The sequence below is a fragment of the Mirounga angustirostris genome, unplaced genomic scaffold (assembly GCF_029215605.1).
Source record: "Mirounga angustirostris isolate CCGP_5_RB_7025 unplaced genomic scaffold, mMirAng1.0.hap1 SCAF_3, whole genome shotgun sequence".
Lineage (NCBI taxonomy): Eukaryota > Metazoa > Chordata > Mammalia > Carnivora > Phocidae > Mirounga > Mirounga angustirostris.
In genome coordinates, this window is record NW_026991711.1 from 86,505,525 (window position 1) to 86,530,096 (window position 24,572).

At 43.0% G+C, this 24,572-nt stretch overlaps 2 protein-coding genes and 1 long non-coding RNA gene across 3 annotated transcripts in view; 1 reads left to right on the forward strand and 2 right to left on the reverse strand.

Moving 5' to 3' along the window:
* The window catches only part of WDR33 (WD repeat domain 33), a 156,530-nt gene that overhangs the window by 12,987 nt on the left and 118,971 nt on the right, over positions 1–24,572 (forward strand). The window lies entirely within an intron of this gene.
* On the reverse strand, positions 1,930–24,558 carry LOC135363862 (uncharacterized). Its single transcript, XR_010410097.1, has 3 exons — positions 24,417–24,558; positions 5,296–5,621; positions 1,930–3,452 (listed from the first exon to the last, which is right to left on the reverse strand). It is a non-coding gene; the product is annotated as an uncharacterized LOC135363862 (long non-coding RNA).
* LOC123839169 (nucleotide triphosphate diphosphatase NUDT15-like) lies at positions 14,972–22,045 on the reverse strand. Its single transcript, XM_054506261.2, has one exon. The coding sequence runs from the start codon at positions 20,125–20,127 to the stop codon at positions 19,621–19,623; it is 507 nt and encodes a 168-aa protein (XP_054362236.1). The 5' UTR covers positions 20,128–22,045; the 3' UTR covers positions 14,972–19,620.

The following is a 24,572-nucleotide window of genomic DNA, read 5'->3' on the forward strand; positions in this document are numbered from 1 at the left end:
GAAACATAACATTGAAACAAAGAGTCATGTTGTCAAACCCTCATCAGAAAGCAAAATTAACTAGGAGAAATGTGCCTGTAAATTGTCACTCTGATTTTATTAAAATTTATTGAACTTCAGGGGGCGCCTGGGTGGCTCAGTCGTTAAGCGTCTGCCTTCGGCTCAGGTCATGGTCCCAGGGCCCTGGGATCGAGCCCCGCATCGGGCTCCCTGCTCCGCGGGAAGCCTGCTTCTCCCTCTCCCACTCCCACTGCTTGTGTTCCCTCTCTCACTGCCTCTGTCAAATAAATAAATAAAATCTTAAAAAAAAAAAATTATTAAACTTCAGGCTTGAAAAACAGCATTTACTGAATGAAGCCTGAGCAGCATAAGCCATTCTTACCAAACATTAATGTTTTAAGCTTATTTATAAAACCACTGATGCCTACATAAAGACTTGCATGTGAGTAGTCATTGCAGCATTATTCATAATGGCCAATAACTGGAAACAGTACCCACCAACTGGTGAATGAATAAACAAAATGTATATTTCTAATAGAATACTAGTCAGCAATAAAAAGGGACACACTTTAAGAAAAACTAAATTACGGAGGCCCACAGGACATGCCAGTTGTGTAACATTTTTTTTACTTTTATGAAAAATTTAAACAGGGAAGCTCAAAACACCAGTACATTGATTGCCTTTCTGCTCATCACCTACATTTCACAGATAACATTTCTAATATTTGCTTCCTCTCTATTTTTGCTAGGAAGCAGTTGGAAGCAGCTTGATACTTTGTTGAAATACTTAAGCATGCATTTTTAAAAATGCCTTCTCTGTAAGTAGCATTATTGCACTTGGGAACATTGACCAGAATTTCCTGATATTTACTACTCAGTTCATATTCAAATTTTTCTGGGGAGAGTTGTGAGCCAAAGGTCAGACCCGGTGTTGGTATAATTTCATATTCTTTTTTATTTTATTTTATTATGTTAGTCACCATACAGTACATCACCAGTTTTTGATGTAGTGTTCCATGATTCATTGTTTGCATATAACACCCAGTGCTCCATGCAATACATGCCCTCCTAATATCCAGCACTGGGCTAACCCATACCCCCACCCCCCATAATTTCATATTCTATGAAAGCAATTATCATTAAGGATTTAAACTGACACTTGTGAAAAATATACATGTGGTCACTGCCATCAAATTGCTTTAAGGAACCCTGATGCAAATTGAAACTAGGTAATCTCGGGTCCCGAGTAGCACTTGATAGTAACATGTCTTCCTTCGTTGTCAGCAGGGACTAGAGGCAGAACCAGGTGAATGGTGGCAGCAGAGTGAAAGCAGGTCTGTATGCCCCCAAACCTGAAGTAACATTCAGATTTGGGTTATGCGTGACTCCCTTTTCCTTTGCATGCCACTGAGTAGGTACTTAGTAGTAAATGTTGAGCAAATACACAGCCCCTGTTTTGAGAAAGGTGAGTGTGGAGCTCAGGGAGAAGCAAGAATGTACCTGAGTAATAAAATCAGAGAAGAGGGTTCCATGAGTTGGGTTGAGGTGGTGGGCAAATAGCCCAGAATACACTTGGGAATTCTGAAGGACAATTAAGTCCAAGCTTTCCAACAGAACTTTCTGCAAGACAGGAATATTCTATGCACTGTCCAACATGGTAGCTACTAGCCACATGCAGCTATTGAGCACTTAAGGCTAGTGCGACTGAGGAACTGAATTTCACATTTTACTCAATTTAGATTTATTTATTTATTTTAAAGATTTTATTTATTTATTTGACAGAGAGAGAGGGAACACAAGCAGGGGGAGTGGGAGAGGGAGAAGCAGGCTTCCTGCGGAGCAGGGAGCCCAATGCGGGGCTCGATCCCACGACCTGATCATGACCTGAGCCGTAGGCAGACGCCTAATGACTGAACCACCCAGGCGCCCCTCAATTTAGATTTTAAAAGTTAAATAGCCACTAGTGGCTAGCGGTTACTGGATTGGACAGCACAGCTCTCAGCTGCCAACACAGATGTCCTGCAGGTCACTGAAATAAGGATTTCAGGTAGATTAACTGTTGACAAAAGCAGCAGTAATGATAGGACCATTAATCAAAATTTGGTCCCCAAATTTCTGGAGTTTAAAGATGTATATCGTTTCCTACGCATAACTGCGTTTTTCTGTGTAATACAAGTTCCATTTTTAAAAATCTATCTCCGGGGTGCCTGGGTGGCTCAGTCGTTAAGTGTTTGCCTTCGGCTCAGGTCATGATCCCAGGGTCCTGGGATCGAGCCCCACATCAGGCTTCCCGCTGAGCTCCCCCTGCTTGTGTTCCCTCTCTCGCTGTGTCTCTCTCTGTCAAATAAATAAATAAAATATTTTTGAAAATAAAAATAAAAAAAATTAAAAAATAAAAATCTATCTCGGGTGCCTGGGTGGCTCATTTGGTTATGCCTCTGACTTTGGATCAGTCATGATCTCAGCGTCCTGGGATCAGGCCCCACACTCAGCAGCGAGCCTGCTTCTCCCTCTCCCTCTGTTCCCCACCCCCCTCGTTCATGCTCTCTCTGTCTCTCAGAATCTTTGAAAATAAAAATCTGCCTCTACTACTACTACTTGTAGACAAAATGATGAAAGTGATTTTAAGGAAACATTTGGGAATAGTGAAGGTGAATATCTTTTGGTGAGAACCTCTTTCCTAATTCATTTTGCCTTTTCAGTAGGCTAATAACTTGTATGCCAAATTTAAAAATCAAGATGTATCACCTTTTAAGGTTTCCAGTATTCATATTTTGTAATTCTAATAAATCTCTCCCAGGTACGGGATACTTCCAGCTTCATGACTGATACCTTTTCAAATTGTACCTCTATCTCCCAAGCCACATCAACACCAGCTTGTGGCCATGCATGTGCTAAATAAATTCTCCTTGTTAATGGAGAGCTTGTAAGATGAACTTAACAGTTCTCCATATGCAAAGGCAACTGGAACTTATGGGTTTTTAAAAAACAGAACTTTCTAAACTTAGAAGAAATAAAAAATATGGAAAGACTTGATGTAAGAATTTAAAATTACAGGGCACCGGGGCGCCTGGGTGGCTCAGTTGGTTAAGCGGCTGCTTTCGGCTCAGGTCATGGTCCTGGGGTCCTGGGATCGAGCCCCATGTCGGGCTTCTAGCTCGGTGGGAAGCCTGCTTCTCCCTCTCCCTCTGCCTGCTTGTGCTCTCTCTCTCTGTGTCAAATAAATAAATAAAATCTTTTAAAAAAATAAAAATAAAATAAAATAAAATTACGCGGCACCTAGGTGGCACAGTCTGTTGAGCATCCGACTCTTGGTTTCTGCTCAGGTCTTGATCTTGGGTTTCTGAGATTGGGCCCACGTTGGCTTCTGTGTTGGTCTCTGCGCTCAGTGCGGAGTCTGCTTAAGATTCTCTCTTCTCCCTCTGCCTTTCCAGTTTATGCTCTTTCTCTTTCTAAAATGATAAATAAATCCTTAAAGCTAAAATCACTAACTTAAGGCAATCAACAGCCTGATAAAATTTATAGCAGAGAAGATAGGCAAAGAGTGAAGATGTATATTTTTAAAAGAGCTTTCATTATTTTTTAAGTATTTATTTTTTAGTAATCTCTGCACCCAATGTGGGACTTGAACCATGACTCCCAAGAGTCATATGCTCTTCCAACTGAGCCAACCAGGTGCCCCTGTAAAGATCTTTTAAAAATAAAATATTAAGGGGCGCCTGGGTGGCTCAGTCATTAAGCGTCTGCCTTCGGCTCGGGTCATGATCCCGGGGTCCTGGGATCGAGCCCCGCATCGGGCTCCCTGCTCGGCGGGAAGCCTGCTTCTCTCTCTCCCACTCCCTCTGCTTGTGTTCCCTCTCTCGCTGTGTCTCTCTGTCAAATAAATAAAATCTTTAAAAAAAAAAAAAAATTAAGACTCCAGTTTTAAAAAGGGTTAAGTATAGAGACATAAGTTATATCCAATTGCCAAATTAGTGGGGAAATGTTCAACCTAGTTTCAAAGGTGTTTAAAATGTGGAGTGCCTGGGTGGCTCAGTTGGTTAGGTGTCCAACTCTTGATTCTGGCTCAGGTGGTAATCTCAGGATCAGGCTCTGTGCTCAGTGGGGAGTCTGCTTGAGATTCTCTCTCCTCTGCCCCTCCCCTGACTTGTGCATGCTTGCTCTCTCAAATCTTTTTTTAAAGGTATTTAAAATGTGTTATTTTTAGGGCGCCTAGCTGGCTCAGTTGGTGGAGCATGCGACTCTCGATCTCAGGGTTGAGTTCGAGCCCCACATTGGGGGTAGGGATTACTTAAAAATAAAATCTTTAAAAATATGATATTTTTGCTTATGAAAAATGTACAGAAGGGGCGCCTGGGTGGCTCAGTTGGTTAAGCAACTGCCTTCGGCTCAGGTCATGATCCTGGAGTCCCAGGATCGAGTCCCGCATCGGGCTCCCTGCTCAGCAGGGAGTCTGCTTCTCCCTCTGACCCTCCTCCCTCTCATGCTCTCTGTCTCTCATTCTCTCTCTCAAATAAATAAATAAATAAATAAAATCTTTAAAAAAAAATGTACAGAAGAATACCCCACATTGCCATTTAATGAGCAACTTTATTGTGTCAGGTGCTGTCTTTTAATGAGGATACAGAATCAGGACAGGATGCCAGCTCTCAGAGTCTGTGGCCTCAGTGAGACTTAAGACATTTCCTGCTTACCATGCTTTTCTGTGTAAACTTTTTTTTTTTAACAACTTATTTCTTATTTTAGAGAGAGAGAGAGTGTGCACGGTGGGGAGGGGCAGAGGAAAGAGAATCTCAAGTAGACTCCCCGCTGAGCACAGAGCCTGAGACACCATGCTCAATCCCATGACCCTGAGATGGTGACCTGAGCCGAAATCAAGAGTTGGACACTCAACTGACTGAGCCACCTGGGCACCCCCCATATAAACTCTTCTTTTTCCAGCCTTTCATTGGAGTGAGTGTTATACCCCTGCCTTGATCTTCCTTGGAAAATTAAACCTCCTATATTATTTTTAGGTAGTTACCCTTAAAATTGAACACTCCTAATTGTCTTACTAAAGTCTTAGCCCTTCTAAGTAACACAAGGATGATGGAAGATGGAAACGATGTAAACGCTTTAGTTCTCATCACATTACCAACTCCCGAGTTCCACCCCCTTCCCCTTCAGGCTATTTTTGTTCAGGACTTCAGTTTGACCCTGTTTTCACCCTGGACACACACATACACGCGTATTAGTGTTTATTAGTTGTTATTTTACAGGCAGTGCATAGATTTACATACGTTTTTACCAACTTACTTGCTTATCGTTGCTCTCTGCCTATCTCCTTCCTCCTGGGTTTTCTTTTTCACAAAGATCCTCTTTTGAATTAGAGTGTGACAGTAAACATTCTCAGCCTGCCTTTGGCCAAATATGTCTTTTACTGTCATTTTGAATAGTAGTTGTAGAAGTCCATATTCTAGGGGCGCCTGGGTGGCTCAGTCGTTAAGCGTCTGCCTTCGGCTCAGGTCATGATCCTGGGGTCCTGGGATCGAGCCCCACATCGGGCTCCCTGCTCCGTGGGAAGCCTGCTTCTCTCTCTCCCGCTCCCCCTGCTTGTGTTCCCTCTCTCGCTGTGTCTCTCTCTGTCAAATAAATAAATAAAATCTTAAAAAAAAAAAAAAAGAAGTTCATATTCTATATAGACATTAACTTTCCAGGGTACTTTGAAGATCGTATTAGTCCTGTTTTATGACCTCTATTGTTGCTGATAGGAAATATGAGAGTCCTAATGTTGTTGGTAGATAATGTGTTTCTAATTGTTTTTATGATTTTTTTCTTGTTTGTTGTGTTCTACAGTTTCACTACAAGGTGTCTGGGTATGGATTCATTTTTATTCTCTTTAGGAGTTACTGTGCTTCTATGAGTGGATTCATGTCTTTTATGATTTGGGACAAGTTCTTAGTTATTGTCACTTTAACTGTAGCTTCTTTTCCATCCTCCCTCTTCTCTCCATATTGACTTTTATTAGATCTATATTTGATTTCCTTATTCTGTATATCGTGGCCTCTCTTTTATGTTTCTCATCTCTTTATCTCATGATGCTGCATTTTGAGTGATTTCTACACATCTATCTTTTCAATCACTAATTCTCTCCAGCTATGACTAATCTGCTCTTTAATGTATCCATGGAGGCTTTTTAAACAGATTCATTGAAATATAATTTATGTACCATAAAGTTCACTCATTTAATATGTACAAATTAATAATCTTTAGTGTATTTACACTGTTGTGCAACCATCAAAACAGTCTAAGTTTAGAACATTCCATCATTCCAGCGGTGCCTGGGTGGCTCAGATGGTTAAGTGTCTGCCTTTGGCTTGGGTCATGATCCCAGGTTCCTGGGATCGAGCCCCGTGTCTGGCTCTGTGTTCAGCGGGGAGCCTGCTTCTCCCTCTCCCTCTGTCTCTCCCCTCCGCTTGTTCTCTCTCTCAAATAAGTAAATAAAATCTTAAAAACAAAACCAACCAAACAAAAAACCCATTCCCTCACTCCAAAAAGAAGTCTTGTTTCCATTAACAGTCACTTCCCATCCCTCTCTGCCATTCCCACACTCCCCAGCCCTATCCATCAAGTTGCTTATTTCAGTAACTGTAGTTTTCTAGGGGCACCTGGCTGGCTTGGTTAGAGTGTGCAGCTCTTGATTTCAGGGTCGTGAGGTTGAGCCCCACGATGGGTGTAGAGATTACTTAAATAAATAAAACTTAAGGGCAAGAAAACTATAGTTTTCTATTCCATGATTTTTAATTTGGTGTCTTCCAAATCAGCCAGTTCTTTTTTTCATAGTGTCTTCTTCTTCCATCATGGTTTCTATCACTTCTTTTATAATTTTAAATATATTTATATTCTCTTTCATTCTCTTTGGTCATCTCAAGTTCCTGGTGTATGTTTATTTGTTTTGTATTATTTTGATCTTTAATTAGAATTGCTTTTACTGTGGAAACATGCCTGCATTGTAGGAGTGTTTGTGCAGAGGGGCTTGCACATCTCCAGGCCCATAGTATCAACGGCTTGGGAACATTTCTTATAATAATTTCTAGGCTTAGGGATTCCTATGCCATATGCCATGTAAATTTCAGGTTTTGATTTCTCAAAGGAGACTTCTTTTTCTTAAGATTTATTTATTTGAGAGAGAGAGAGAAAGTGAGCAGGGGGAGGGGCAGAGGGAGAGAGACTCCTGAAGCAGACTCCCCACTGAGTGCGGAGCCTGATGCTCGATCCCAGGACCCTGAGATCATGACCTGAGCCAAAATCAAGACTTGACTGCTTAACCAACTGAACCACCCAGGCGCCCCTCAGAGGAGACTTTTTTAACCCAGTGCCATGGATAGTGACAAGCGTCCTTGTCTTCCTGGGCCTGTGGCCAGAGCCCAATTTTCACTGAAGGGAGCCCTTCAAATTCCTGGCTTGATGCAGGGGGGCTCAGTGCTAATTTCCCAGCCCCAAGACTGAACCTGGACGTAAACTGAAGGAAGCCACTAGTCAGGCCTGATAACACCTCTCTGATTCCAACCAAAGTTGCTGCAACATCACTTTGAATTTGACTACTCTGGCTTTCATTTCCCAACTCGTTTCTTGCCCCTGGAGATTTCTCTTGCTTTTCTGGAAGCTCAGGTGGGTTTTTCTTTCTTTCTTTTTCTTTTTTGGGTCGTGGTGGAAGGCATATTCAATAATACAGTATTTCTAGGATTTTGTCTTAAGGAGTTTAGTCTGCTATGATGCTCCAGAGCACAGGCATTGGGAGCATACTTGAAACTTCTCACCCCACTGTGGCAGTCCAGCCACACTGAGCTTTTCAAGGGTCCAGAAAGCAACCAGTGTTGTCTGCAGCACAGCCTGCTGCTCTCTCTGTTTACAATGTCCTGCCCCTGGGGCGCCTGGGTGGCTCAGTCGTTAAGCGGCTTGTCTGCCTTCGGCTCACTCAGGTCATGATCCCAGGGTCTTGGGGATCGAGCCCCGCGTCGGGCTCCCTGCTCGGCGGGAAGCCTGCTTCCCCCTCTCCCACTCCCCCTGCTTGTGTTCCCTCTCTCGCTGTCTCTCTCTCTGTCAAATAAATAAATAAAAATCTTTAAAAATAAAATAAAAAAGATCTTAAAAAAAAAAAAAGAATGTCCTGCCCCTTCTTTTTCACTTGACAGTTGATTTCTAGTCTTTCAACTGCTCAGCCTTTCTCTGACAACTTTAAAACTCCCTGCAGACTTAGCTGCTTATGCTTTCCACCTGTATCAGCCACATCCCACATGGCTTTCTTTAGTTGGGTAGGTATGTGTTGAACACATATTAGCTGTCTCAGGTACTGTTCCAGCCTCCAAGGATACAGGGCTGACAAGGCCAAAAAGATCCTTTCAGGAAGCTTGCAGTCTAGTAAGGAGAGATAATGAGGTAAACAAACAAGACAATTTCCAGTAGTGCTACATGCATGAAGAAAACAGGTTAACAATGGAGTTACTGGGAGGACTACTTTAGGTTGGTTGGCCAGAGGCTTCTCCAAGGAGGACACCCTTGTGAAGTCTGAGAATCAAACATGCAGGGGAGAAAGAATACAGAGTGGAAGTGATGATTCACTAAATTCTACTCCTGAAACCAATATTACATTATACGTTAACTAACTAGAATTTAACTAAAAATTTGGAAGAAAAAAAAAATGAATACAAAGTGTAATGGCCCGAAGCTTGGGAGAAACAGAAAAAGGTAGTGGGCCTGAGGGCAGTGTATAGCTATGTAGGGAAGGGTTGTAGGGGACGGTGTGAAGGCGACAGCTTTGGAGAGGGAGCTGGCAGGGGAGGTGGGGGGCCAAGAGAGGATTGGAGACGGAAGGTACTTGTGAATGTTCGCATGTTTATCTGTCGATGGGAATGACCCGGGGGGCTGACAAATTTACTGTGTGGGATAGAAATGAACCACAAGAGCAAAGCCCAGAGAGGAAAGAAGAAATGGGGTCCAGTGGCTAAGTAGAGGAGAGGTACAATAAGAGCAGAGACGGTTTGTCTATTTTCATAGGAAGGAAGGCGGAGAATGTGCACAAAGAGCGCATGCATGTAAGCTAGTAGATTTGGTTGTGTGAAGACAAGTGTCACTAAGTTCACTAAACGACAGATATTTCCCAGGAACCACATGGTTGGAGGGGGGAGGGAGGTGGAGGTGGTGTTCCCAGATGAGGGAAGAGGGTTATGGCAGGTTGTATAAACAAAGGCACCCCCGAAATGGATCAAGTACCATAAAAATGTTCATACTCTGACCTAGTGATTCTATTTCTAGAAATTGTATACCAAATATCTGGAATACAGAAAAAGCTCTATGTCAAGAGCTGATTCTTTTTCTGATAGAGAAATAGTATGGTATATTATGGTCACTTGTTCATGGACTATTTCTCATCTAGTAAACAGATGAACTTTTTCAGGAGCTAAATGGCTTACAACCAAAATATTTTATTTATTTATTTATTTTTTAAAGATTTTATTTATTTATTTGACAGAAAGAGACACAGCGAGAGAAGGAACACAAGCAGGGGGAGTGGGAGAGGGAGAAGCAGGCTTCCCACCAAGCAGGGAGCCCGATGTGGGGCTCGATCCCAGGACTCTGGGATCATGACCTGAGCCAAAGGCAGATGCTTAACGACTGAGCCACCCAGGCGCCCCACAACCAAAATATTTTTATTTAGATGGACCTTAAGGACATTCTGCTATGTGAAATGTCAGAGAAAGACAAATACCATATAATCTCACTTATATGTGGAATCCAAAAAACCCAAACTCAAAGAAACAGGGAACAGATTGGTGGTTGTCAAAGGATGGGGGAAGGGGTGTGAAATGGGTGAAGGTGGTCAAGAGGTACAGACTTCTACTAATAAGATAAATAAGGCCTGGGGACATAATACACAGCCTGGTGACCATGGTTAATAATACTGTTTGTAGGGGCACCTGGGTGGCTCAGTCAATTGAGTATCTGGTTTTTGGTTTCAGCTCAGGTCATGATTTTCTGGGTCCTAGGATCGAGCCTTTGTTGGCTCTGCACTCAGGAGGGAGTCTGCTTGAAGATTCTTTGCCTCCCCTCCCTTCATGTGCCCTCTCTCTTCTAAAATAAATAAATAAATAATTTTAAAAATACTGTATTGTATGTTTGAAATTTGTTAAGAGTAGATCTTTTTTTTTTTTTTTGGAAGATTTTATTTATTTGAAAGAGAGAGCATGAGAGGGGGGAGGGTCAGAGGGAGAAGCAGATTCCCCGCTGAGCAGGGAGCCTGATGTGGGACTCAGTCCTGGGACTCCAGGATCATGACCTGAGCCGAAGGCTGTCGCTTAACCAACTGAGCCACCCATGCGCCCCACTAAGAGTAGATCTTAAAAGTTGTCTCCATTGGGAAAAAAATTCTATGTGAGGTCATGGATGTTAACTAAACTTATTGTGGTGATCATTTGACTATATATAATCATATATATAATCATTAATTATAATATAATGAATTATATATAATCATTAATACAATGTTCTATGTCAGCCACTTCAATAACGCTGGAAAAAATATATAAAACGTAAAAAAAATTTTTGATTTTGGGGCACCTGGTTGGCTCAGCCGGAAGAGCACGAGACTCCTGATCTTGGGGTTGTGAGTTGGAGCTCCATGTCGGGTGTGGAGCCTACTTAAAAAAACATTTTTTTTTATTTGACTGAAAGTAAAAATTAGATACTTGAGTAAACATACAAAAGAGGTAAATGTTTGTACTTCTGAAAGACGTTTGAGAACTGAACTTGCCTTCTCATCCAGGTCAGTTTTCTTCAGCTTAGACACGAGAGTGTCAAATGCTCAGCCCCCCTTCCCCTTATGGACTTGGGAACTCTGGGTCTCAGGCTTGTAGACCCCTGCTGGGCCTGCACTCATCTGGAAAGACAGGAGCAAAGGAGGGCCTCAGCTACCTCCTCTGATAGCCAACCGGCCCTTGGGTTCTCTGAACAGTACAAATCGACGAGAGGCCAAAGGAGAGTTCCAGGCAAGGCTTTATTGGGGCTTCTGTTCCCGCACAAAGGAGACAACACAAAGGAAAGAGTCCTCAGGCTGGCTCCGAGAGAAGAGGTCACCCAGAGAGCTGTGAGGAGACTTAAGCAGGAAAAGAATGAAGTCTAAACGTCTAGGGGCAGGGATTGGTCTCCCCCCGCTCCCCCCACCCCCAGCTTGCGCACTTAAATAAAGGCCATGCTTCTTCGTGCCGCCCATGTCTAATTAGCATATTACATCTCTGCCCCTGGGCGTGATTTTTAATATTATAATGAGAGACAAAGTGGGTGAAAGGTGGGCATTGGCATCCATCTTAGCGCTGCCCGGTTTGGTCCTGCGCTCCCAGCTGGCTTCCCTTTTAGGTGAATATCCTACTTCTGCTCTCGCGTGAGCTCTTTTACTCCGGGACAGCTCAGCTTTTCCTTCTACGGACCTAGCCGAAGAAGGCTGAATTTTGTAGTTAGGGGTGAGGGCACCCGAGTCTAGTCCCTGCCCTGTCTCACAGGGCCCCAAAAAAGGCGTCAGCAGTTTCAGTGCCTCCTCTTATGGTGCCAGCCTGCTGTTGTCCCTCTTAGCCACCCACATCCCCTGTACTGCAAACTCACAGCTGGGGGAACTACAGCTCTGCATCTGCTATTACAGATTTCAACATCTTTATTTGCATTTCAGCATCCGATGCAGATGCTGGCAGTTCTATGCCTCTGTAAAGTGGAAAAACAAAACGTTAGCTGTATGTCCTGTTATTGGTGGATAAAATGGGCTGGTTTAAATAGGCATGATCAGAATCACAGCTTGCTTCCCTATATAAGATGGCACAGAGACTGGGCGCCTGGCTGGCTCAGTCGGTTAAGCTTCTGCCTTCAGCTCAGGTCATGATCCGGGGGACCTGGGATCAAGTCCTGCATCACACTCAGAGCCTGCTTCTCCCTCTGCTCCTACCCACCCCCCACTTGTGTGCAAACTCTCTCTCAAACATAAATAAATAAAATCTTAAAAAAAAAAACTGTACAGAGGAAGCCCTTGGCAAAACTGGGATTCTGACTAGACTCTAATCAGACCTCACCTTTTCAGAAACTTGCTTCTGCCAGTTTTAATTTTCAATGAGTAGGGGTGTTTTGTTTTATTTTGTTTTAAGATTTTATTTATTTGGGGGGGAGAGGCAGAGAGAGAGAGCAGAGAGAATCCCCAAGCAGACTCCACACTGAGCACTCCTGAGAAGGATGTGGGGCTCCATCTCATGACCCTGAGATCATGACCTGAGCTAAAATCAAGAGTCTGGTGCTTTGGGACGCCTGGGTGGCTCAGTCGTTAAGCGTCTGCCTTCGGCTCAGGTCATGATCCCAGAGTCCTGGGATTGAGCCCCGCATCGGGCTCTCTGCTCTGAGGAAAGCCTGCTTCTCCCTCTCCCACTCCCCCTGCTTGTGTTCCCTCTCTCGCTGTGTCTCTCTCTGTCAAATAAATAAATAAAATCTTAAAAAAAAAAAAGTCTTAAATGACAGTGCTTAACCGACAGCCTCAGTGAACAGGGGTGGTTTGCAAAATATTTAACAACTTAGGGGCCATTGACCTTAGTGCAATCACACATTAAGTCTCTAATTGCCAGATCAGGATAAGATCCCGGGGAGATGGGAGTGGTCACAGGTTACTTAGGAAAGTATTTCAATATATATATATATTTAAAGATTTTATTTATTTGACAGAGAGAGACACAGCGAGAGAGGGAACACAAGCAGGGGCAGTGGGAGAGGGACAAGCAGGCCTCCCGTGGGGCAGGATCCCAGGACCCAGGGATCATGACCTGAGCCGAAGGCACAGGTTCAACAACTGAGCCACCCAGGCGCCCCAGTATTTCAATATTTTAGTAATTGGTATGACCCTGGGGTACTACCCAGCTGAATCTCCTCTTTTCCTTCTGTCTCTCTCACACATGTACACACACAGGTCTTGTACCTCCCAGGTTTATTTGCATTCGAAATAGAGAAGGACCCAGGACAGGCTGCCTTTGAGCCCAGGTGTTTGTGGCTAGGCACTGTTTTTTTTGTTTTTGTTTTTTTTAAAGATTTTATTTATTTATTTGACAGAGAGACAGAGAGAGAGCACAAGTAGGCAGAGCGGCAGGCAGAGAGAGAGGGAGAAGCAGGCTCTCCCCTGAGCAGGGAGCCGGACGTGGGGCTCAATCCCAGGATACTGGGATCATGACCTGAGCAGAAGGCAGCGGCTCAACAGACTGAGCTACCCAGGCGCCCCTGTGGCTAGGCACTGTTAAGTGTTTTATGTATCTTACTGAAACTTCACACAACACTTAAGAGAATTTTTTAAACATTCTAAGGTCTTTATGCTAATACTCATAACCTTCTTAACATCAGGTCATTTATTTATTCAACACGTTTTACTGAGTGCCCACCATATTAGGTTGGGATTAAAGAAGGAGAGCAAGATAAGAAGGTTTCAGGTCTCCTGGAGCCTACATTCTAGTGGGAAGAGACAGACAAGAAAAAAACAACTAAGTAGATTAGCCTGGGAACAAGTGCTATATTACATATAGTGCTCGGGGATGGCCTTCTTGAGATGTTATTTGAACTGCCAAGGATAGGAAAATCTGGGAGGGGGGGGTGGAGAGTTCCAGATCAGGCGAGAATGCTAAACACAAAGGCATGATTGGGGGTAGGGGTATGGGTACAGAGAAAACAAGCTGAAATGGCTAGAGCTTTGTAAGTCAGGGAAAAACTATTAGGAGCTGAGATTGCAGATGTAAGCAGACTTGGATTATGGAGCCAGAGGTTTGGATTTTATATGTTGGGAAGCTATTTGGAGGTTTTAAGTAAGAAAGAAATAAGATCTGATTTGTGTTTTAAACAGGTCATTCTGGCTACAGTGTAGAAAACTGGAGTTAGGTGGGAGGGGAAACTGAGATGAAAAAGGGAAGTGGAGAGAACAGTTAGGAGATTGCAAAAGTTCACACAAACATGGCTTGGACTAGAGCAAGGGTCAACAAACTTTCTGTGAAGGGTCAGAGAATATGTCAGGCTTTGTGGGTTATATATGTTCTCTGTCACATATTTTTAGTCTTTTTTTTTTTTAACCCCTTAAAAAGGTAAAGCTATTTTTAACTAGACTGCAGGCACAGTCTGCTTGTACCTGGACTAGAATGATAACTGTAGGGGAAGAAAAATTTTTCCTTTACCCTTCTAGATTCTTTTGGCTGGCCTATTAATTAAATTAACATAAGACAGATTAACAAGAGAAAAACAAACTTAATTACATATGTACGGAAGCCCCATAAGAATATGAGCTCCACAGGGGGCAGGGCGCTGGCTGGCTCAGTTAGTAGAGCATGCACTCTTGATCTCAGGGTCATGAGTTCAAACCACCACATTGGGCATAGAACCAATTAAAAAAAAAATTAGACCCACAATCAGGCAATTCAGGCTTATATGCCATCCTGAACTAAGGAGAAGACACCTCACCAGTGCTGATCAGATGATTCTGATGGACTGGTTAAAGGGTCACATTCCTGGGAAAGGCTGAAATTGCAATTAGTTTAGATAGTAAGTCTTGGTTTGCTGGGGTCTGGGACTTTTTTTTTTTTAAGATTTTATTTATTTCAGAGAGAGAGAGAGTGAGCACAAGTAGGGGGAGGAGCACGCAGAGGGAGAGGGAGAAGCAGGCTCCCTGCTGAGTGGGGAGCCTGATGCGGGGCTCAATGCAGGGCTCAATCTCAGGACCCTGGGATCATGACCTGAGCCGAAGGCAGATGCTTAACGACTGAGCCACTCCGATGCCCGGGTCTGGGACTTCTAAGGGGAGGAAGACAATTTATGGGAAAATGGGTACAGCAAATATTTGTTTACAACAAATATTTGCCATGCTTTGTAGAGACAGTGGGATGCAGAGGAATTTGATCTCCAGGCCCTGCCAGCTTCCCCCCCTCCCCCACCCAGTTTACCATGCCTGCCCCATATTCTTTGTAGTTATCTCTGGTGATAGTCCTCTTCCTGAACCATGCCCTCTATCTGAATTATTTCAGGCAGTTATGGGAGAGGTAAAAAGCTCTTCTTGAGTCTTTTGGGCCTTGATTGACTTCAGCCCAAAGTAATCTACATGCTAAAGTGGCACATTTTGGGGAAGCTTATTCTGAACCTCTTCAGAGCACTGGAGTTATGTGGTCAGATTTGTAATTTATTTTGAAGATTGAGCCATGTTATTCCATTTACCAAAGAAGAAAGTGAAACTCAGAAAAATCAATATTATGCAGTCAGTAAATAAGAGAGATAAAATGTAAACTCCGGAAAAGATTTGAACACAGACTTCTGTGGTTAATGGGATTCCTGGTGATAGAAAAGTATTTAGGACACAAAATGGGATGAAGTTTTTTTTTTTTTTTTTTTAAGATTTTATTTATTTGCGAGAGAGAGAATGAGAGACAGAGAGCATGAGAGGGAGGAGGGTCAGAGGGAGAAGCAGACTCCCTGCCGAGCAGGGAGCCTGATGCGGGACTCAATCCCGGGACTCCAGGATCATGACCTGAGCTGAAGGCAGTCGCTTAACCAACTGAGCCACCCAGGCGCCCTGGATGAAGTTTTAATAGAGGCATTTGCATATGCCCAAAGTCAAGGACAAACCCTGGAATGGGGACTGAGGTTGCTGAATTTAGTCCTTTTTTTTTTTTTTTTAATTTGTCAGAGAGAGAGAGAGAACACAAGCAGGGGGGTGGCAGGCAGAGGGAGAAGCAGGCTCCCTGCTGAGCAAGGAGCCTGACGCAGGACTTCATCCCAGGACCCTGGGATCATGACCCCAACCTAAGGCAGATGCTTAACTGACTGAACCACCCGGTATCCCTGAATTTAGTTCTAAAATTCTATAACAAGCATTTTTGAAAAAACAAAATTTAACTTAGTAAATTTAAAGACCAAATTGGCTTTATTCATGACTGATGAATCAGGCAGCATCCCATCTAGCAAACAGAATGGAGCTCTGAGGAGCTGAACAAAACGGAAGGCTTTTATGAGCAAAAGGGAATAGAAAAAAGTAAGTTTCTAGAAAAGAGGGGGTTGTTTCAGGCAAGGTCATCTTCCTTTGCAGGAAGAGCAGGGATCTGTTATGTAGATGACCTCACCAGTGCTGATCAGGTAATTCTGATGGACTGGTTAAAGGGTCACATTCCTGGGAAAGGCTGAAATTGCAATTAGTTTAGATAGTAAGTCTTGGTTTGCTGATGTGGGGCTTAGCACAAGCAACTCCATTTTTGGTCTGTTGTCTCTTTTTTTTCTTTAACACAGCAGTGGAGACAATAGAAGTCAACACCAGTTCACTGTGTGGTAGAATCAACACTCTGATTCAGGCCTATTGACATGAGGTCGAGTGTTCTTCTCCCCTGGGATGTAGGCCAAATCTGTAGTTGTGTATGCGGTATTCTAACATGAATTTTTCTCAAAGCATTAGAACTGTATATTTAAATAAACTATATGCATTATTTTCTTTGGTCTTTTTTTTTTTTAAAGAATTTTTTTTTTAAAGATTTTATTTATTTATTTGAGAGAGAGAATGAGAGAGAGAGAGCGAGCATGAGAAGGGGAGGGTCAGAGGGAGAAGCAGACTCCCCGCTGAGCAGGGAGCCCAATGTGGGACTCAGTCCTGGGACTCCAGGATCATGACCTGAGCCGAAGGCAGTCACTTAACCAACTGAGCCACCCAGGTGCCCCTCTTTGGTCTTTTAATTCAGACACTTCAGTTGGGTAGAGAGATTACTTAAATTAATAAATAAACTAAAAAAAAAAAAAAAAGAACATATGGTGATGGTGATTGCAGCATTATTTGTATTAGCAGAAGTGCCTGGCTGGCTCAGTTAGAAGAGCAGGCAACTCTTGATCTCAGGGTCAGGAGTTTGAGCCCCATGTTGGGGGTAGAGATTACTTAATAAATAAACTTAAAAAATAAATAAAAAAAGTAATCTAAGTGCTATTAGTATAGCACTCATCAAATAAATAAATAAATTGTTCAGCCATACAACAGAAAACCAAGAAGCTATTAAAAGGATGAAGGCTATATCTGTATGTGAACTGAGAAGGAAAAGAGTCAAGATATATTGCCACAGGAGAAGTAAGATAAGTTTGTATAGTATCCTATTTGTGTAGGAGAAGAAATCTTGCGTACAATATTTTCATACATGTGTCTTCGCAAAGGTACACTCTTTGGTAAGAGTGACTGCCTCTAGAGAGGTGTTAGGATGTGAGAGTGATCATCTTTTCACTGTTTTCCCCTTCATATATATATATATATTTTTTTAAAGATTTTATTTATTTTTTTGACAGAGAGAGACACAGCGAGAGCAGGAACACAAGCAGGGGGAGTGGGAGAGGGAGGAGCAGGCTTCCCGCAGAGCAGGGAGCCTGATGTGGGACTCAATCCAGGACCCTGGGATCATGACCTGAGCCGAAGGCAGACGCTTAACGACTGAGCCACCCAGGCGCCCTCCCCTTCATATATTTAATTTGGTGCCATTTGCATGTATTAATCCCCCCAAAATAATGAGGCAATTATTCAACCTTCTATTTTATTTTTTATTCTTTTAAATATTTTTTTCTATTTATTTGAGAGAGAGAGAGCACAAGAGCACCAGAGCACGAGCAAGGGGGAGGGTCCGAGGGAGAGGGAGAAGCAGACTCCCCGCTGAGCAGAAAGCCCAACTCAGGGCTCCATCCCAGGACTCTGGGATCATGACCTGAGCCAAAGGCAGATGCTTAACCAACTGGGCCACCCAGGCACCCCTAAACCTTTTATTAAAGACAATTTCAGGGTGTCTGGGTGGCTCAGTTGGTTAAGTGTCCAACTCTTGATTTTGGCACAGGTCATGATCTCAGAGTCATGAGATCAAGCCCTGTGTCGGGCTTTGAGCTCAGTATGGAGTCTGCTTGGGATTCTGTCTCTCCCTCTGCCCCTCTCTTCCCCACCCCAGCTCACGTGCTCTCTCTAAATAAATAAAATCTTTCTAAAAAAAGGAATAAAGAAAATTTCAAATACACACAAAAATAGAATAGCATAATGAATTCTCATTACCTGTCACCTTGCAAAGTTGTGTCATCTGTCTCCCTCTTTCCTCCCTTTCCCCCTTAAGGGTATTCAGCCATTAAAAAAAAAAAAAATCATTCCTCAGATTGTTGCAAACCCTTAGTTAATTTCCCCAATTCTGAAAAACTGCAAGGTTGATTTTGAGAAATTTTTGCCAATGTGTTGTTTTACGGAGGAGAGTCTTTTTGGATGTTCCTACTAACCATTTCTGCTGATATCCTTAGCTAGAATGTTTTAAAGCAAATACCATCATATCATTTTATATATTATTTAACTTACAAATACTTCAGAATGTAACTAATAGGAAAATATTTTAAAAATTTAATCAGGGGGACCTGGGTTGCTCAGTTAAGTGTCCGACTCTTGATTTTGGCTTGGGTCATGATGGCAGGGTCATGAGATCGAGCCTCGAGTTGATCCTGCTTAAGATTCTCTCTCTTTCTCCCTCTCCCTCTGCCCCTCCCACCCTGCTCACACATGCTCTCTCTCTCAAAAAAAATTAATAAAAAACATAATCAAATTTCATTGTTACATGTAAAAATTGAACAGTTCTTTTTTTTAAGTATTTTTTAATTTATTCATTTGAGAAAGAGACACACACAGAGAGGCAGACTCTGCTGAGCTGGGAGCCCGATGTGGGGCTTGATCCCAGGACCTGGAGATCACAACCCAAAGGCACTTAACCATCTGAGCCACCCAGGCACCCCAAAAAATTGAACAATTTTTTAATGTCATGTAATATCCACCCAATCCATGTTCAAATGTCCTCATTTTATCAAAAATTTCTTTTTTCTTTTTCTTTTTTTCCTGAAGTCAGTTTGTTCAATTTAGGTTCCAAACAAGAACACACATTGCATTTGGGTGGTATGTCTCTGGTTAAAAAGAAAATCACAGGGGCGCCTGGGTGGCTCAGTCGGTTAAGCATCTGCCTTCAGCTCAGGTCATGATCCCAGGGTCCTGGGTTCGAGCCCTGCATCGAGCTCCCTGCTCAGCAGGGAGCCTGCTTCTCCCTCTCCCTCTGTCTGCCACTCTGCCTACTTGTGCTCTCTCTCTCTCTGTCAAATAAATAAATAAAATCTAAAAAAAAAAACAAAAAAAGAAAATCACAGGCCCAAAATGGAGTCACTTATGCTAGACCACATCACCAATCTGGGGTTTAATCCCTAACCTAATTGCAGTTTCAACTTCCTTCAAATGTAGTCTTAACTGGTCAGTCAGGGATTTTTTGGTCAGTACCAGTGAGGTAATCTGTTGCGGGGGCCAAAATTAAGCCAACCCAAAATGTGCTTTCTTTTTTTTTTGGCCACAATATCACCATTTGTCACACTGAGTCTGAAATGCAATTCATGACATAATGACAAGTTCTTCACAAGTACTGGCTGAAAGGATGGTGGGTATATTAAGAGAGATCAAATAAATTGACAATCATATGGAACTTTTTAGATAAAATGGAGTTGTTCTGAAATGTAGATATTTTTTATTCTCTAACAAGACCTTATTTTGTCTTTTTAAAATAAATCAGGTTATCTTCTTGTTCCCCAGAGATGATGTCCTTTGTATCCTACCAGATGATCCAAATCTTCTTTAAATGTATTGCAGCCTTGTTCCTTTAAACAAGGCAGAGCCCAGAAAAGCTGGTCCAGAGGAGAAAATTCTTCCCAGGGAACCCACTCCCAACTTCCATTTTTTTCAGGCTCTGCATTCTTTGGTTCCGGGTCATGAGTCACATTCACCTCTCCTTTCATTAGTATGGTCACATAATGGTAATTTTCTTTCTCAACAAAGGAATTCACAACTAAGGCAAAGTGAATATTTTTCAGGTGAAGAGCTGCTTCTTCCCAGGTTTCCCTTTGAGCACATTCTTCCCACATTTCACTGAACACCAAATGGCCCCCAGGAAGTTGAAAACTGACGGCTTCAACTGACCCTTTCCTCTTGCCCAGGACACAACGAGGATGCCGGCTGCTAGTCACCATTACTCCTACCGTGATTCCAGGATGCCACCTGGGAGGCTCCATGCAGGCCATCATAGCTCAGGAGGACCTGGCAGAGGCCAGCCAAAATGTGCTACTTTGGCATACTGTTTACTTTATTTATTTTTAATATTTATTTATTTATTTATTTATTTATTTGAGTGAGCGAGCAGGGGAAGGGGCAGAGGGAGGAGAGAGAGCATCCCAAGTAGACTCTGTGCTGAGTGCAGAGCACAGTGCATGGCTCAATCTCACAACCCTGAGATCATGACCTGAGCCCAAATGAAGAGTTGGACACTTAACCTATTGAGCCACCCAGGCCCCCTATTTACTTATTTTTAGATTTTATTTATGTATGTATTGGGGTGGGGAGGAGCAGAGGGAGAGGGACAAGCAGACTCCCAGCTGAGCATGGAGCCCGATGTGGGGCTCCATATCATGACCCTGAGATCGTGACCTGAGCCAAAATCAAGAGTTGGATGCTTAACTGACTGGGCCATCCAGGTGCCCCTACTTATTTTTTAAGTAGGCTTCATGCCCAGAGTGGAGTCCAAGGTGGGGCGTGAACTCACTACCCTCAGATCAAGACCTGAGCTGAGATCAAGAGTCAGATGCTTAATGCACTGAGCCACCCAGGTGCCCTGGTATACTGATTATTTTAAATAAAAGTTACTTAAACAGCCAATGCAAAAAGAACTCTGATGCCCCTCTGTCTCCAGGAAACAGGAAATAAATCTCCCATGTGAAAGGCATCCTTTCTATACCAGGAGGTAAATATACATCCTTATTTCCAGAGATATGGCATTTAGACCTGAGAAGGCTATATAAATAATGCTATTACTTTTTACTAATTTACTACCCCAACATTAATTGTTTAAAATTCCTTGCTAATTGAAGCTCATGAACATGAATTTTCTTTGTCCTGTTAATTCCTCATAGATTTATTGTCTCTTTGTTTAAAAACTATAAAAACTGCCTGCCTTGGTCATTTCTTTGGGTCTGAATTTTGTTATTGGGCTTCCCTGCACATGTAATTAACTTGGCTTTTTTCTCCTGTTAATCTGTCTCATGTCAAATTTATTCTTAGACTAGGTTAGAAGAATCTTAAATGGTATAGGAAATTTTTCCTCCCCAACACTGTCACATGGGCCCTCTCCATTCTCCAAAGGAAGTTGAGGTATTCCACCTAATAAGATTGCCCTCCCCCCTCAGGGAAGGTGACCTTACCTGAAACAATCCTTACTTTTCTTTTGTTAATTGTCCCACCCCAATTCTGTTTATAAAACTCTTCTTTTGTGTAGCTCCTTGGAGTTCCTTTCTTTTTGCTGGATGGGATACTGCAGGATTTATGAATCACGTAACAAAGCCAATTAGATCTTTAATTTTGCTCGTTGATTTTTTTCCCCTAAGTTTCTAATCCCGTAATAGTTAGTATATAACAGCTTTCTGCCTCTTTTTTTTTTTTTTTTTTTAAGATTTTATTTATTGGCGCACCTGGGTGGGTCAGTCGGTTAAGTGTCTGCCTTCCGCTCAGGTCATGATCCCAGGGTCCTGGGATGGAGCCATGTCTTGGGCTCCCTGCTCAGCGGGGAGTCACTTCTCCCTCTCCCTCTTGTCTGCCGTTCCCCCTGCTTGTACTCTCTCTGTCAAATAAATAAATGAATGAAACTTAAAAAAAAGAAAAGGGGGGGTGCCTGGATGGCTCAGTCGGTTAAATGGTTAAGCATCTGCCTTCCACTCAGGTCATAATCCCAGGGTCCTAGGATCAAGCTCCTCATTGGGCTCCCTGCTCAACGAGAAGCCTGCTTCTCTGTCTGCCTGCTGCTCCCCCTACTTGTGCTCTCTCTCTTTCTGTCAAATAAATAAATAAAATTAAAATAAATAAATAAAAAGTAAATAATTTAAAAATATATTATTTATTTATTTGAGAGAGAGAGAGAACATGAGCAGGGAGAGGGGTAGAGAGAGAAGCAGGCTCCCCGCTGAGCAGGGAGCCTGATGCGGATGAATTGATCCCAGGACTCTGGGATCATGACCGGAGCTGAATGCAGCCACTTAACCGACTGAGCCACCCGGGCTCCTCCCCCCTCTATTCCTAATGTGGAGCTCCAACTCACAACCCCTAGATCAGGAGTTGTGTGTTCTACCGACAGAGCTAGCCAAGTGCCTTGAATAGAGATTCCTTAACTTTTTTTGGAGACAGAAGATCACTTGTATAGAATTCTATAGAATACAGAATATAACTGTTTGCATACTTGTAGTCTATCTCCTAGTCAATTTAAAAAGCAATTTTCCCAGCAGGACTTGCAAGATTAGAGGTATGAATAGCTTTTAGTTATTATTACTTTGATCCTCTAATGTAGCACATCTTGAGAATATTCAAGGGTCAGGACACTTTAATATGCTTGAATGCCTTCCCTACCACTTGTTGCTGTAGTATCTAGGAATGGACCACTTGCTTGTCACTTTTCTTTTCTACCTTTAGAACCCTACTTAAGGGTGGACTCCTTAGGGTCACTTTCCTGACTCCATTCTCCCACTTCAGCCTGTGAGAATCCCACTTTCCTTCAGAGTTCCTGCCATCATATCCTACACTTAACCACATGAAACTGGAATTGTCTGTCTCTTACACTGTAAGGAACCCTTTGAGAACTGGTTTATTCTGTGCCTGGAAGTTAGAGGGAATGGAGGGCAGCACTATTTAATACTTAAATAGTGGTCTGTTGATTGAGTTGAGTTCCTCCATACCACCCATCCCTGCTCCTCCCACTCCCACCTCTACATATTCTTTTAGAGGTATATATACCCCCACATATCCTAGTGTTAAAAACAAGACCACCATAAAATGGAGCCACTTATGTTTAGCCCCACATCACCGAAACAAGACTTAACATAACTATAGTTTGGGCTCTCCCAGAAATGGGATCTTAAGCCAGTCAATCAGTAAATCACCTAATCAGCACTAGTTAGGTATTTTGCCTGATAGACCCCTGCCATCCTCTAAAGCAAGGTGACTTTGCCATAACAATCTACCTTTTTGTCTAGTATAACTTCCTTATTCTCACTCCCATTTGCCTATAATAGTCTTTCATTTTGAAACTTTATTTTTTAAGTAATCTCTCTGCCCAACCTGGGGCTCAAACTCATGACCCAGAGATCAAGAGTTGCATGCTCTACCAACTGAGCCTGCCAGGAGACCCAATATTTTAAAATTCTTGATTCATATTGCTATATTATTTCCCAAAAGTTAGAAGACAACTTGTTTGGAAGTTGTATTCTGAACCTCACATAAATGGAATCATTCAGGGATGCCTGGATGGCTCAGTCGCTTAAGCGTCTGCCTTTGGTTGGGTTCTGGGATTGAGTCCGTAGGCTCCGTGCTCAGCGGGAAGCCTGCTTCTCCTTCTGTCTGCTCAGCCTGCCGCTCCCCCTGCTTGTGCTCTCTGACAAATAAATAAAATCTTTAAAAAATTAAAAAAAAAAAGGAATCATTCAGTGTCTCTTTTGAGCCGACTTAACAGTGCCTGTGATATGCTTCCAAGTTGTTGTGTTTATCAGTAATTATTTCCCCTGGCTGGGCAGTTCACTGTAGAACCACAATACAATTCATTTAGGGGCACAATTGCCGATGGATATTTGTGTTACCAGTGGTTGATTACTCCGATCAAAGCTGCTATGAACACTCTTGTACAAGCCACAGGTAGATGTATACACTCATTCCAATTGGAGTGGAACTGCTGGGTTGCAGGGTGACTATAAACTTGGCTCTAACAGACACTGTTTAAACAGTTTTCCAAAGTGGTTGTACCATAGGGCTGTTTTTACAACTTGGTCTGACTGTGAGGAAGGGAGATAACCTACAGGAACGATTTGCATCGGGTAATGTAAACTCCAACTTCGTGCTTGACTAAGCTAGATTCTTTCTTTCTTTCTTTCTTTCTTTTTTTTAAAGATTTTATTTATTTTGACAGAGAGAATGAGAGAGAGAGAGCACATGAGAGGGGGGAGGGTCAGAGGGAGAAGCAGACTCCCCGCCGAGCAGGGAGCCCGATGCGGGACTCGATCCCGGGACTCCAGGATCATGACCTGAGCCGAAGGCAGTCGCTTAACCAACTGAGCCACCCAGGCGCCTCTAAGCTAGATGCTTTCATTTAAATGCTCAAAACACGGTCAGGCAGGAGCCCCAATTTCACCCATGCGTAGACTTGGTAAGGCCAAGTGCCTTGCCCCCAGTTTCACTGTGGGTGGGCTTGGCCACACACTGTAACTGCCACACCGCCCCCGAACAAATTTCTTATTCAAATTTTGGAAAAACGGGTGTTTTTGAGAGCATTAGTTTAGCTCACAGTATGAAGAAAGTACGGCAAATCGCACGGGCCTCAACCCTCCTCCGGAGGCAGCGCCGATTTCCTCTCAGCGGGAACAAAGCAAGCATTCACTGAAGCCGCGTGAGGATCTGGTCGGGTCCCGCCCTTCACCTAGGCACCTGCGCAGATTGAGGC